The sequence below is a fragment of the Hemitrygon akajei genome, chromosome 10, assembly GCF_048418815.1.
Source record: "Hemitrygon akajei chromosome 10, sHemAka1.3, whole genome shotgun sequence".
Lineage (NCBI taxonomy): Eukaryota > Metazoa > Chordata > Chondrichthyes > Myliobatiformes > Dasyatidae > Hemitrygon > Hemitrygon akajei.
The window spans coordinates 176,879,267-176,894,973 of NC_133133.1; the positions used below are offsets into that span (position 1 = coordinate 176,879,267).

Genomic DNA, 15,707 nt, shown 5'->3' on the forward strand with positions numbered 1-15,707 from the left:
TTAAAAGCAACATTAGCAAATTTGCAAATGATAGAAAGCTGGGTGGCAGTGTGAAATGTGAGAAGGATGTTAGGAGAATGCAGGGTGACTTGGACAGGTTGGGTGAGTGGGCAGATGCATGGCAGCTGCAGTTTAATGTGGATAAATGTGAGGTTATCCACTTTGGTGTCAAGTACAGGAAGGCAGATTACTATCTGAATAGTGTCAAGTTAGGAAAAGGGAAAGTACAACGAGATCTAGGTGCCCTTGTTCATCAGTCACTGAAAGTAAGCATGCAGGTATAGCAAGCAGTGAAGAAAGCTCTTGGCATGTTGGCCTTCATAACAAGGGGAGTTAAGTATAGGAGCAAAGAGGTCCTTCTGCAGTTGTACAGGTCCCTGGTGAGACCACACCTGGAGTATTGTGTTCAGTTTTGGTCTCCAAATTTGAGGAAGGACATTCTTGCTATTGAGGGAGTGCAGCGTAGGTTCACGAGGTTGATTCCCAGGATGGCGGGACTGTCATATGTTGAAAGATTGGAGCAACTGGGCTTGTATACACTGAAATTTAGAAGGATGAGAGGGGATCTGATTGAAACATGTAAGATTATTAAGGGATTGGACACGCTAGAGGCAGGAAACATGTTCCCGATGTTGGGGGAGTCCAGAACCAGAGGACACAGTTTAAGAATAAGGGGTAGGCCATTTAGAACAGAGTTCAGGAAAAACTTTTTCACCCAGAGATCTGTGGATCTATGGAATGCTCTGCTTCAGAAGGCAGTGGAGGCCAATTCTCTGGATGCTTTCAAGAAGGAGTTAGATAGAGCTCTTAAAGATAGCGGAGTCAAGGGATATGGGGAGAAGGCAGGAACGGGGTACTGATTGTGAATGATCAGCCATGATCACATTGAATGGCGGTGCTGGCTCAAAGGGCTGAATGGCCTATTCCTGCACCTGTTGTCTATTGTCTAAATTTCTTTAACCAGGGAGTGGTGAATCTGTGGAATTCATTACCAGAGGTGGCTGTGGAGGCCAAGTCACTGAGTATATTTAAAGCAGAGATTGATAGTTTCTTGATAAGTCAAGGCATATAAGGAGGTAGGGAGAAGGCAGGATAATGGGATTAAGAGGGATATTAAATCAGCTATGACGGATGGCGGAGAGGACATAATTCTGCTCCTAAGTCTTATGGTCTTCTTAGTTGTTCAGAGAGAGCAGGAAGACACTGAGGGAATGGTGAGGAGAAAAGGACTGCAGAGAGGAAGGCTATCATGATTTGCTGTGGAATCTGGACCAGCTGGAAAAATGGGCTGAAAAATGGCAGATGGGATTGATTGTAGACTAGTGCAAGGTGTTGCACTTACGGAGGACCAACCAGGGTAGGTCTTACACGGTGAATGGTAGGGCACTGAGATTGTGGTAGAACAAGGGGATCTGGGAATACAGGTCCATAATTCATTGAAAGTGGCATCACAGGTAGATAGGGTCATAAAGAAAGCTTTTGGCACATTGGCCTTCATAAATCAATGTATTGATACAGGAATGGGATGTTATGTTGAAGTTGTATAAAACATTAGTGAGACCTAATTTGGAGTGTTGGGTGCAGTTTTGGTTACCTACCTACAGGAAAGATGTAAATAAGGTTGAAAGAATACAGAGAAAATCTATAAGGATGTTGCTGGGTTTGGAGGAACTGAGTACTAAGGAAAGATTGAATAGGTTAGGAATTTATTCCTTGGAGCATAGAAGACTGAGAGGAAATTTGATAGAGGTATACAAAATTATGAGGTGTTGTCAAAGTGTGAACATGAATCCAGGCACAGTCAGGTGGAACGAACTGCTCACACAGGAAGGGCAAACACCTGAATGCTGTGAAACAGCCAAAATGAAAAGCTGGGATTCACAGCCATACCTACGATGGAAATGGCTGGGGAAGATGTGAGTCGGCGTTATGTGGGGCAGCTACAGTTTCTTACTGACACAGAAACAGGCAGGATTAGTCTTTGAGCAACACACACAAAGTGCTGCAGCAACTCAGCAGGTCAGGCAGCATCTATGGAGAAGATTAAACAGGCTAAGACCCTTCAACAGGACTGCAAAGGAAGGGCGGGAAGAAGCCAGCATAAGAAGGTGGGGGGAAGGGAGAGGATATGACCAGATGATGGGGAAAGTCAGTGGGGGAGGGGTGATGAAGTGAGAAGCTGGGTGGAAAAAGTAAAGGGCTGAAGAAGAAGGAATCTGATAGGAGAGGAGAATGGACCATGGGAGAAAGGGAAGGAGGAGGGGAACAGAGGGAGGTGATGGGCAGGTGAAGAGAAGGGGTGATAGCGGAGCCAGAATGAGGAATGAGAAAAGAGAAGGTGACGAGAAATTGGAGAAAGCTTTAATTTGGAAGCCTCTGAGGACTTTCAAATCATTTCATCTAAGTGCCAGAAGCCAAGAGGTCCAGTTCCATCTAAGCGCACAGGTAGCTCAGATTTATGGGGAGGGTGGGAATTATTCCAGGGGGTGTGTAGCAGTTAGCATAGTGTCATTACAGGGCCCCATCACCAGTGGGAAGATGCACTCATGAATAGGAAAAGATTAAGGACAGAATCCAGGAGGAACCCAAGATGCCAATACATACATCTGCCTCCACAGTTGCTGCCTGACCTGCTGAGTTCCTCTGGAAGTCTGTTTCTAGCTGTAGTTTCCAGCACTGGCAGTCCTCTGTGTCTGCAGGAGAACACTGGCCTGAGAACATGAATTAGCCAGCGGAGCAGGATCCCTTGCCTTGAGGGATTCTTGGTCCTGAAGGCAGCTGCTAAGTTCAACTGGAACGATGCAGATGTGAGAGAGGGCTGTCTGGGTAGATGGTGACTATAATTGTATTATCAAAGTATATATGCACCGTAGTCTGGAGAAATGTTGGTTTGGTTGTATATATACAATCAGATGACAATAACCTTGACCTAGAACTTATATGTCACCATATACAACCATGAGAATAATTTTCCATAAGACCATAAGATAAAGGAGCAGAATTAGGCCACCTGGCCCATCGAGTCTGCTCGGCCATTCAATCATGGCTGATCCTTTTTTCTATCTCCTCCTCAACCCCAGTTCCCGGCCTTCTGCCTGTAACCTTTGATGCCAGGTCCAATCAAGAGCCTATCAATCTTTGCCTTAAATACTCCCAATGACTGGCCTCCACAGCTGCATGTGTCAACAAATTCCAGAAATTCACCATCCTTTTATGCCCACTCGCTACCTTCTTCCAATCAGCTAATGCTCTAACCATTTTAGTAACACGTTCCTGTAATACCATGGGCTCTTAACTTGGTAAGCAGCCTCATGTGTGGCTTCTTGTCAAAGGCCTTCTGAAAGTCCAAATACACAACATCCACTGCATCCCCTTTATCTATCCTACTTGTAATCTCTTCAAAGAATTCCAACAAGTTCATCAGGCAGGAACTTCCCTGGAGGAAACCATGCTGACTTTGTACTATCTAGTCCTGTGTCTCCAAGTACTCCATCACCTCCTCCCTAACAAATGTCTCCAACATCTTCCCAACCACTGAATTCAGGCTAACTGGTCTATCATTTCCTTTCTGATGCCTTCCTCTTTTCTTAAAGAGTGGAGTAATATTTTACAATTTTCCAGTCCTCTGCCACCTTGCTAGAGTCCAGTGATTTTTGAAAGATCATTTTTAATGCCACCACAATCTCTAATGCTACCTCTTTCACAACTCTAGGGTGCAGTTCATCTGGTCCAGGTGACTTATGTGCCTTTAGGTCTTTCAACTTTTTGAGCACCTTCTCTCTTGTAATAGTAACTGCACCCACTTCTCTTCCTTCACACACTACAACATCAGGCATACTGTTAGTGCCTTCCACAATGAAGACTGATGCAAAATACTCATTTAGTTCATCAGCCATCTCCTTGTCCTCCATTATTATTTCTCCTGCCTCATTTTCTAGCGATCCTATATCCACTCTTATTTCTCATTTATTTTTAACATCTTTTTCTATCCACTTTGATATTATTTGCTAGCTTACTTTCATATTTTGTCTTTTCCCTTCTAATGACTTTTTAGTTGCACTCTGTAGGTTTTTAAGAACTTCCCAATCTTCTATCTTACCACTAATTTTTGCTTTGTTGTATGTCCTTACTTTTGTTTTTACAACGGCTTTGACTTCCCTTGTCAGCCACAGTTGTACTATTTTACCAGTTGAGTATTTCTTCATTTCTAGAATACACATGCCAGGCACCTTCTTCATTTTCCCCAGAAACATATGCCATTGCTGCTCTGCTGACATCCCTGCAGCATCTCCTTCCAATTTACTTTGACCAACTCCTCTCTCATACCACTGTAATTTCCCTTACTCCACTGAAATACTTATACATCAGACTTTACTTTCTCCCTATCAAATTTCAAGTTGAACACAGTCATATTGTGATCACTGGTTCCTAAGTGTTCTTTTACCTTAAGCGCTCTAATCGCCTCTGGTTCATTACATAACACCCAATCCAGTATAGCTGATACCCTAATAGGCTCAATGACAAACTGCTCTAAAAAGCTATCTCTTAGGCATTCAACAAACTCACTCTCTTGAGATTCATTACCAACCTGATTTTCCCAATCGATCTGCATGTTAAAATCTCCCATGACTACCATAACATTGCCCTTTTGACTTGCCTTTTCTATTTCCCGTTGTAATCTGTGATCCACCTCCCAGCCACTGTTAGGAGGCCTGTATATAACTGCCATCAATGTCCTTTTACCCTTGCAGTTTCTTAACTTAACCCACAAGGATTCAACATCTTCCGATCCTATGTCACATCTTCCTACTGATTTGATGCCATTCTTTACCAGTAAAGCTATACCTCCCTCTCTGCCTACCTTCCTATCCCTCTGACGCAATGTGTAACCTTAGACATTCAGCTCCCAACTACGACCATCCTTCAGCCATGATTCAGTGATTTCTTGTGGGCATTCACAGTAAATACAAAGAAACATAATAGAATCAATAAAGGACCACACAAAACCAAACAAACAAACAAACTATATGCAAAAAAACAACAAATTGTGCAAATACAAAAGTGAAAATAAAAATAATAAAATAATAATGAAAAATAAAGAAATTATCACTACAGAAAAAGTTAACCAATGGAAGAGAATGAGCCTCTATGGAAGGCATCCCCATCTGAGCAGACTAGATGTTAACAAGGAAGTGTCAAACACATGGCTCAGAGATGGAGAGCTTTTCCTAGGAAACAGAGGAATTCCTTGTGGCAATACAGGACCAGGTGGTTCACACAAAAAATGATCAAAAATACATAGTAAAAGATCAAGAAAATCAAGATGATAAATGTAGAAAATGCCAAGCAAAATCAGAAACAATCCAACACATTACAGGAACCAGTAGCAGTTTAACACAATCTGATTACTTACACAGGCACAATCAAGTGGCAAACGTCATTCACCAAAATCTTGCTTTAAAATACAAATTCATGAATGAAATCATACCTTACTATAATACGAGCCTGATCCAGTTTTAGAGTGAGAGTTCCACAAATTATATGATGACTGATCCATTACTACAATCCATAATAACCATCTGGATATAATAATGCAGGATAAACAGGATAATGCAAGAACACCTTACTTAATAGATATAGCCATTCCAAATACACATAATGAAATCAATAAGTGAAAGACAACTTAAATATGCAGAATTACAAGAAGAAATTGAAAGACTTTGGAACATGAACAGAGCATATATTGTCCCAACAGTAATATCTACAACTGGTCTCATCCCAAAGGCACGACACAATAGCATGAACAATTAGGGCTACACAGTAACTCTCCAGAAAGCCACAATACTAAACGTCACTGGAATAGTCCAAAAATTCCTAGCAATTAACAAGTGAGTGTCTTTGGCTATGCCCATACCTCAAGTTTTCCCAGCTTGAACTGAGAAAAAATAAATAATAATAATAGTTTGGCCATGCATACAAGTGATCTATAAAATTCTAACATAATGTATCTTGCAACTGATCACCACTCATTTTGATAACCACGATATACTTGCAGAAGAGCAGAAAGGATACCATAAGGGTATGAAAGAATGTAAAGAACAACTGATAAAAGACTCTGTAATTCTAAATCAAGCCCAGTGGAAAAGCAGAAATCTTTCATGTTGCTATATCGACTACCGAAAGGCATTTGATCCTGCCCCACACTCATGGTTAATAGAAGTTTGAAATATATATAAAGAACACCCAATACATATAAAATTCCTTCAACATCTTATGAAGCATAGGCATACTATGGTCGCCCTATCTATTAACAACCAAAGAAAGAACAAGCACCGTTATCAAAATAAACCAAGGCATTTTCCAAGGTGATTTTCTAAGCCCACTATGGTTCTGTCTAGGTTTAAACCCATACTCTAATTTACTGAATCGGACAAAAATTAGGTGCCAAATCAGAAACAATTAAATGAGCTATACCTTAACACAACTTTTATACTGGATGATTTGCAATTATATGCTCCTTTATCAGTAAAGCTAAAGCAATTAATTCAAATATGAGAACTATGTTTGAAAGATATAAACATGAACTTTGGACTAGATAAGTACCGAACATTAAACATAAAGAAAGGTGCAATAGAGCCAATAGAATACAAACAGAGCAGCAGGACACAATACAACCGATGGATGAATATGAAACGTTGAAGTATCTGGCATATCAACAAAGAAAGAAAATAGATCATTGTGTGCTAAAGGGAAAATGTTCAACAGAATTTACTTAAAGGCTTAAGAAAATCTGCCAAACAGAACTCAACAATACAAATATAACATAGGTAATAAACACTTTTGCTAGACCTATATGAATGTATTCTTTTGGCATAATAACTTGGTCTGAAACCGATCTGGAAAACTTACAAAGAAAAATAAGAGCTAAAATGACAAATTTCAGAAAACATTATGTACACTCGAATGCATTACCTAGAACAGAAGAAGGAAGAGGAATAAGAGACATTAAAAATCTACACAACAGTCAGATAAAAGATCTAAGGCTATTCTGGCTATTCTCTACACTACTAAACTTAAATGAGACCTCAATTCAGAAAAATGAAGACATTATTCCTGCCTCAGCAAGGACCTGGATCCATTGCAATTTGCCAATATGCCAACGGCAGACAGCAATCTCAATGGCTCTTCACATGGCCTTAGACCACCTGGACAACACAAACACCTACATCAGGATGCTGTTCATCTACTATAGCTCAGCATTTAACACCACAATTCCCACAATCCTGATTGAGAAGTTGCAGAACCTGGGCCTCTGTACCTCCCTCTTCAATTGGATCCTCGACTTCCTAACTGGAAGACCACAGTCTGCGTGATTGTTGATAACACATCCTTCTTGCTGACAATCAACACTGGTGCACTTCAGGGGTGTGTGCTTAGCCCAGTGCTCTACTCTCTATATACACATGACTGCGTGGCTCGATATAGCTCAAATACGATCCATAAATTTGCTGATGATACAACCATTATTGGTAGAATCTCAGGTGGTGACAAGAGGGTGTACAGAAGCTAGATTTGCCAACTAGTGGAGTAGTGTCGCAGCAACAACCTAGCACTCAGTGTCAGTAAGGTGAAAGAGCTGATTGTGGACTTCAGGAAGGGTAAGATGAAGGAACACATACCAATCCTCATAGAGGGATCAGAAGTGGAGAGAGTGAACAATTTCAAGTTCCTGGATGTCAAGATCTCTGAGGACCTAACCTGGTCCCAACATATTGATGCAGTTATAAAGAAGACAAGACAGCTACTATACTTCATTAGGAGTTTAAAGAGATTTGGTATGTCAACAAAAACACTCAAAAATTTCTATAGATGTACCATGGAGAGCATTCTGACAGGCTGCATCACTGTCTGGTATGGGATGGCTACTGCACAAGACCGAAAGAAGCTGCAGAGGGTTGTAAATTTAGTCAGCTCCATCTTGGGTACTGGCCTACAAAGGCCAGGACATCTTCAGGGAGTGGTGTCTCAGAAAGGCAGCATCCATTATTAAGGACCTCCAGCACCCAGGGCATGCCCTTTTCTCACTGTTGCCACCAGGTAGGAGGTACAGAAACCTGAAGGCACACACTCAGTGATTCAGGAACAGCTTCTTCCCCTCTGCCATCTGATTCCTAAATGGACATTGAACCTGTGAACACTACCTTACTTTTTAAATATATATTATTTCTGTTTTTGCATAATTTTTAATCTGTTCAATATATGTATACTGTAATTTATTTATTTTTCTTCTATTTTATGTATTGTACTGAACTGCTGCTGCTAAGTTAACAAATTTCACATCACATGCTGGTGATAATAAACCTGATTCTAATTCTGAGTATTACTATGGAAGAAGAAGTTAACCAGTGAAAGAGCATGACCCTCTATGGAAGATATCCCCATGATCTGAGCAGACTCGATATCAACAAGGAAACATCAAACGCCTGGCTCAGAGTTGGAGACCTCTTCCCAAAAACAGAAGGGCTCCTTGTGGCAATGCAGGATCAGGTGGTTAACATAAAAATTATAAAAAATACATAATAAAAGACCAACAAATTCAAGATGTAAATGTCAAAAATGCCAAGAAAAATCAGAAAGAATCCAACACATTATAGGAACCAGTAGCAGTTTAACACAATCTGATTACTTACACAGGCACAATCAAGTGGCAAACATTATTCATCAAAATCTTGCTTTAAAATACAATCTCATAATAAATGAAATCACACCTTACTATAAATACAAGCCTGATCCAGTTTTAGAGTGAGAGTTCCACAAATTATATTATGACTGATCAGTTATTATGGATAGGGTAATCCATAATAACCGCCCTTATATAATTATACATGATAAACAAGCAAGAACAATTTAGTGAATAGTTATAGCCATCCCAAGTACATATAATTTACAGAAATCAATAAATGAGAACCACTAGAAATATGCTGAATTAAAAGAGGAAATTGAAAGACTATGGAACATGAGCAGGGTATACATTGTCCCAATGGTAATATCTACAACCGGTATCATCTTAGAGTCACTACACAACAGCATGAAACAATTAGCCCTACACAGAAATATTTATGTAAATCTCCAGAAAGGCACAATACTAAACAACACTACAATATTCCAAAAGTTCCTAGCAATTGTTAAATGAGCATATTTGACTATGTCCATTTTACCAGCTTGAGTTAAGAAAAAATAAAAATAATAACAATAAATAAGCAATAAATATCGAGAACATGAGATGAAGAGTCCTTGAAAGTGAATCCATAAGTTGTGAGAACAGCTCTGTGATGAGGTGAGTGAAGTTGAATGAAGTTTTGCCCTTTGGTTCTAGAGCCTGGTGGTTGACGGGAAATAACTGCTCCTGAACCTGGTGGTGTGAGTCCTGAGGCTCCTGTATCTCGTTCCTGATGGCAGTAGCAAGAAGAGAGCATGGCCTGGATGGTGGGGGTGTTTGATGATGACAGATGCTACTTTCTTGCAACAGCTCTGCATGTAGATGTGCTCAATCAAGTAGTTCTGAGGTGGTGAGGGATAGGAGTAGGTGGGTCAGTATCCTTACCACAACCTAAGTGTTTGTACTAATCTTATGAAGTAAATTTGAAAAGACTAGCAGATTACATACAGCAATGAGTTCTATGGGAACACTTAATTATTCATTCAGTTATTACCTTTATTAGAAGAAATAAATCAAATTACTTCGAACAATGAAGGGATCTGTGAGAAGAGATTATCTGAGACAATTGTAGGAATCGAGGGTCTACATCAAGGGCAGGTTTAGGGTGGAACAGCAGAGTAGTGGTTGTTGTAATGAGATTACAGCACCAGCTATTGCAATCAGGTACTATTCCTCCGTAAGAAGTTTGTATGTTATCCCTGTGACAATGTGTGTTGCCTCCGAGTGCTCCGGTTTCCCCCATATTTTAAAGATGCACATAGAACATACACTCAGTGGCCACTTTATTTGACATAGGAGTGGTATCCAGTGTGGCCTTCTGCTGTAGCCCATGTACTTCAAGGTTCGACATGTTGTGCATTCAGAGATGCTCTTCTGCACACCACTGTTGTAATGTGTGGTTATTTGAGTTACTGTCACCTTCCTGTCAGTTTGAACCAGTCTGGCCGTTCTCCTCTGACCTCTCTCATTAACAAGTCTTTTTCACCCACAGAACTCCACTCACTGGATTGTTTTTGTTTCCTCACCATTCTCTGTAAACTCTAGAGACTGCTGTGTGTGAAAATCCCAGGAGATCAGCAATTTCAGGGATACTCAAACCATCCTGTCTGGCACCAACAATCATTCTAAGGTCAAAGTCACTTAGATCACATTTCTTCCCCATTCTGATGGTTAGTCGGAACAGCAACTGAACCTCTTGACCATGTCTGCATGCTTTTATGCACTGAGTTGCTGCCAAATTATTGTCTGATCACATATTTACATTAACGAGCTGGTGTATAGGTGTACTTAATAAAGTGGCCACAGAGTGTAGAACATGACAGGACAGTACAGGCCCTTCAGCCCATAATATTATGCTAACCTTTTAATGACCTTTCTTGACCATCTTTACTTCAGTCATCCTTTATTAGTTTCCAAAATTTTCCCAGTCTTCAGATTCACCACTTGACTTTGCAAGAAGGGTGGCTCTCCCTCCAATGTGGTTAAAGATTAGTCTTATTTGTCACATATACATCGAAATGTTGACACATCCAGTGAAATGTGTTGTTTGTATCAAATCAAATCAGTGAGGATTGTGTTGGGCAGCCCGCAAGTGTCACCACACAACTGGTACCAAAACAGTATGCCCACAACTCACTAACCATAACCCATGGTAGAGGCAGTTGCATTTAGATAATTTAAGAGACTCTTAGATAGGCATATGGATGATAGAATAAAGGAGTGCTGTGTGGGATGGAAAGTTAGATTGATCTACGGTAGGTTAAAAGGTTGGGCCAAAGGGCCTGTAGTGTGCAGTACTGTTACCACAGAACATTACCACCAGGAACACAGGACAGTACCGCCTCTCCATTCAGTCTTACACTGACCCATACTCCTGCGCCAAACCCCAGCCCTTGTGTGCAGATCTGAGCTGCTCTGTGGCGGGCTCGTCCACCACACTGATAAAGAGCAGTGACACGATCAAAGTGCCAGCAGTCACCAATCAAGAGTCAATTCCCACCACTGTCTCTAAGGAATTTGTCAATGAAGAGGTTCCCGAGTGAAACCTTTGACTCCTTCTCACTGCTGGGGTTGTCCCCTTCATTTCTCACTGCTGCTGTCTGTAATGAATTTGTCCTTTCGCCCTGTGACCTCTGGATTGCTTCTGGGTGCTCCAGTTACCCCCACAGTCCATGACGTAGTTAGTAGGTTAGTTGGTCACATGGGTGTAATTGGGCATTGTGGGTTTGTTAGGCAGGAAGGGCCTGTTACCGTGCTGTATCTCTAAATAAAAATATAGATAAACAGTTATTCTGATGGTTACCTGTGCACTTGCTGATGGGGTTAACATTCTGCTTACCTTCCACAGTACCCCTTCAATGGGCAGAGCCCGCGAATGGAGCCCTGCCTGATGAATACCAGTCCGCGGCTCCAGAGCACAGCCGTGACCCCACGCTGGCCCGACATGGCGTCGGCCAACAGCTGCTACACCGGTGCCTCCATGCACTCCGGCCGGTACGGAGGCTCGGGCGAGATGTACACCCCGCTCGCTCCCCGCAGGAGTGCTGACTATGAGCACACGCAACATTTCCCTGGCTTTGCCTACATCAACGGTGAGGCCTCCACTGGGTGGGCCAAGTAGGCTGGCGCTGCGATGGCTGACTTTGCCTGGATTGACGTCTCCAGTGGGGAACTGCTGCAGGAAAGCAAGGTGATCTCTGCCGATGGCACCCCACCTTCCCGCCAGAGGACTGAGGAGGGCACTTCAAACAGGAACCTCCCCGTCATTTCCCAGAGACACTGAGTTGGGACTTAGGGAAGCCACAGTCCTTAAACTAGGCACTCTACACTGGGAGTAACATACACACATTGCTGCCTCATTCACCCTCAATCTCCTACAGCCTCTGCTCCAGAAAGAACACTCCCAACATTAACACAAGTGATTCTGCTAATGCTGGAATCCAGAGTAACACACACAAAATACTGGAGAAACTCAACAGGTCTTGTGGAAGGTCAATAGTGCAATCACTTGAGTGAGTATGATGTTCTCCCAAGAAGCTATTCCCTTAATAGAGAATGCCTGTGTGTGCCTTTGTCTAATGTGGGGAGGCTGATGTACGGGCAGCCACCACACTCTTTGACAGATTGGGGTCAAGGTCCAGTGACATGGAATGCAAGACAACTGGGAACCCTTCACTGCTGTGGCCTTCCTCCACCTTCACTGCCATTCTGATGTGACATCATCTTCCACCAGCTCTTGATTGGATCGCTTTTCGTCTGGAACCTCCCCTATACCAGATGGCATCACTCACAGGATCTCAGGAACTCACAAGCTTCACCACCATGACAAAGTGATGATCCTTGGAGAAGATGGAAGTGCAGTAGGAACCTGAGGCTGTCTGGTGAGTGATGGGGAGCGATGTTTGCCCCAGCTTGAGACAGCTTTCGTTTCCTGTCCTCCATCAGCCACCAAACACATCGTCCACGTTTCCTCCCCAGACCTTTTCCAGGGCACAGCAGATATCCTCAGCCACTCCCAGACCATGGATGCCAATGTAGAGGCTGCCATAGGAGATGTCAGTTGATGGATTCTGGAGCAACACATAATCTGCTGGAGGAGCTTAGCAGGTCAAGCAGCATCTGTGGGGAGAACGTTTTGGGGATGAACATTCCGGTTTTGGAAGTTGCCACCACACTGTATGACTCAGTGAACTGGAAAGACCTACTCAGCTCAGACCTGCTGATAACTGATTCAGAACTATTTTTCACATTTACATCCAAACATACAGTGAAATGTGTCCTTTGCATTAACAACCAACACAGCTCAAGGATGTGCTGGAGGCAGCCTGCAGGTGTCGTCACACATTCCAGCACCAAACGTAGGTTGTGTTTGATGCCCAAACGCCTTTTGAACTGGAGGACAATTGTGGACTGGTGTATCCATCTTTGTCTCCCGAAGGCCAGCAGCGTTGACTCCTGACGTGGATCTGCTCTGCACTACATAACCGCAACAAGAGGTACAGTACTTTGGGGAGCAGAGAACTTCACCAGACCTCTTTACATAGTGACAGGAACCCTTCAGATACACAATGCTGTGCCTTAAAAATCAGCTGTGTTTGTGTGAAAATGCTTATCTAACTTTCTCCTGTACCTTGACAAACCAGTTGTTGAATAACTTGTCTAGCCTGTCACTGTAATGTGTTTGTCCACTGGTTAATTAACATAGTTCTTTCTTTGTATGTTTTACAATTACAAAACACACTCAGCAGGTTATATGGGCATATTACCCTATGGGTAAGGTGGATAAGTGACAAATAACACAAGAAACACTAGTTCTTTTTGTAAATAAAAGCACTGAGAGCACTGTGTGTGGTAACAATGGCTAGGCGGAACGCTGAGGTACATAGTATTATTTGTACAGATGTGCAAGATATATGAAGGCAAAACTTTCTCAAAATACAAATAGATTTTTTAAGAAAATCTGTTTATTCTTTTTCTCCAAACATCTGTTCTGGGTGAGAAAGGTGAGGCTGCAACTTTAAGCTCATAAGACGATAAGATAGAGGAGGAGAATTTGGCCATTCAGCCCAATGACTCTGCTCTGCCATTCCATTGTGGCTGACCCCTGTAGCCCTGAATAATCAAGAACCTATCAACTTCCACTTTAAATATACCAATGACTTGGCCTCTAGAATCATATGTGGCAATGAATTCCACAGATTCACCAATCTCTGGATAAAGAAATTCCTCCTCATCTCTGTTCTAAAGGGATTCCTATTCTGAAGCTGCTCCCACTATAGGAAACATCTGCTTTCCATGTCCACTCTGTCTAGGCCTTTCAATACACAATTGATCTTCTCATTCTTCTAAATTTCAGGGAGTTATCAAACAATCCTCATACCAAGCTGATAATACATTTTACTGATAATCATTTGCATCTGAATGGAATCATGGAATGGTACAATACAGAATGCGGCCATTTGGCCCTAAGTGCTCACACATCCGGTCTCCTGGTGTATCTCTCCAGTCCAGTGAATGTCACCCCTCAGGTATTTATCTGACTGCTTTTCACAGGTTCCAGTTTAATCTGTGTCCTTTTATGCTGTGTAATGTCCTCAGGTTCAGATTCATTTATCACACATGCAGTAAATGTGTCATTTGTGTTAACGACCAACACATCCTTGTGACTGCTGAGGGAAGCCTACAAAGGTCGCCACACATTATGGCGCTAGGTAGGATGCCCACCATGCTCATCAGAACAACACATGCAACACCAATAAAACACAGCCCTGCTCACACACACAGACAGGCCTCCAACCACAGGACAGGCTGCATCCAGGCCTCCAGTCCTCTTGGGCTTTGGGCTTGAAGCTGTCTGCAAATAGCTTTGGCCCCTTTGTCATTTTTAATCAGAGAAACAACAGTTCAACATGTTCAGATTATCTACAGTTGGAGACAAGGCAATTTAAAAATCGTTTGCTGCCTTGGTGTCACTGTGAGACCAGTACATATTGCCTACCTGTCGTAATCAGGGCAACTTCACACCAATCAGACCACTGATTATAATCTGGTGCAATCGAAGGTAGCCACTCGGTGATCTTGGGGACTCAATTATGTTGCCATAGAGTTGGGATTGGCTGGGAGAGATGAGTATGGGAGATTAAGAGATATTGCAAACTTACATCCGTTTATGTCATGTAATGATGCTGAGAAACTAATTCACACTTTTGTATCGAACAGACTAGATTTCTGCAATGAACTTTTTACCGGCCTTCCAAAACACTCTGTTGACAAACTTCAACTCATTCAGAACGCTGCTGGTGGAATTTTCACTAAAACGAGGATGAGAGAACATATCACTCCCATACTAGCTACCCTGCATTGGCTTCCTGTATCTTCTAGAATTGTATTTAAAGTTCTCTTAGTTGTTTTAAAGCTTCCAATGGTCTGGGTCCAGAGTATATTACAGAATCGATTTCATTTTATAATCCAGCTCCAGCTCTCAGGTGTTCTTCTGTCGGTCTCTGAAATTTAAACAATCTCCCTCAAAAGATAATTGGCAGGTTGGCTCTTTCGAGCGACGCTCCTAAACTGTGGAACTCAATACCTAAAACTATGAAGGATGCAGGCTCAGTTGACACTTTTATACATCAGCTTAAAACCTATTCATTTAACCTTGCTTTTATCTAACATCTTTTTGTCTTTTATTTTCATGCTTGCACTTTATCCCATTGTTAAATACTTTGAACTACATTACCTGTACAAAAAGAACTGTAAATAGGTTATTATCATTATTATTATCATTTCCTTCCCTAGAAGTGCAACCAGAGTTCTGGATTGTTTTGTGCACAGAATTGACATTCCCAATCTGAGTCCTCTGACTTCGTCCCATCGACTAAATGTTACAAGTCCTTTTGAGGTGCACAAGGCACTGGGGTATGTGTGATCGTATGTATTTGAGAAGACATAATTTCACTGGGTCAGAGGTTCAGGGAACATAGAATGCAGA

General features: G+C 42.0%; 1 protein-coding gene and 1 long non-coding RNA gene across 5 annotated transcripts in view; one reads left to right on the top strand and one right to left on the bottom strand.

Moving 5' to 3' along the window:
- Window positions 1-14,436, top strand: part of rfx4 (regulatory factor X, 4) — a 128,126-nt gene extending 113,690 nt beyond the window's left edge. The window contains exon 18 of one of the 3 annotated variants that reach the window (XM_073059807.1): window positions 11,568-14,433. In XM_073059807.1, coding sequence (XP_072915908.1) covers window positions 11,568-11,840 — 273 coding nt within the window. In that variant the 3' untranslated portion in view covers window positions 11,841-14,433. Of the gene's footprint in view, window positions 1-11,567 lie in introns of all 3 variants that reach the window. The other 2 variants (XM_073059806.1, XM_073059808.1) reach the window with 2 other exon arrangements.
- Window positions 1-15,707, bottom strand: part of LOC140735006 (uncharacterized) — a 133,023-nt gene that overhangs the window by 74,948 nt on the left and 42,368 nt on the right. The gene's annotated exons all lie outside the window — the stretch shown is intronic.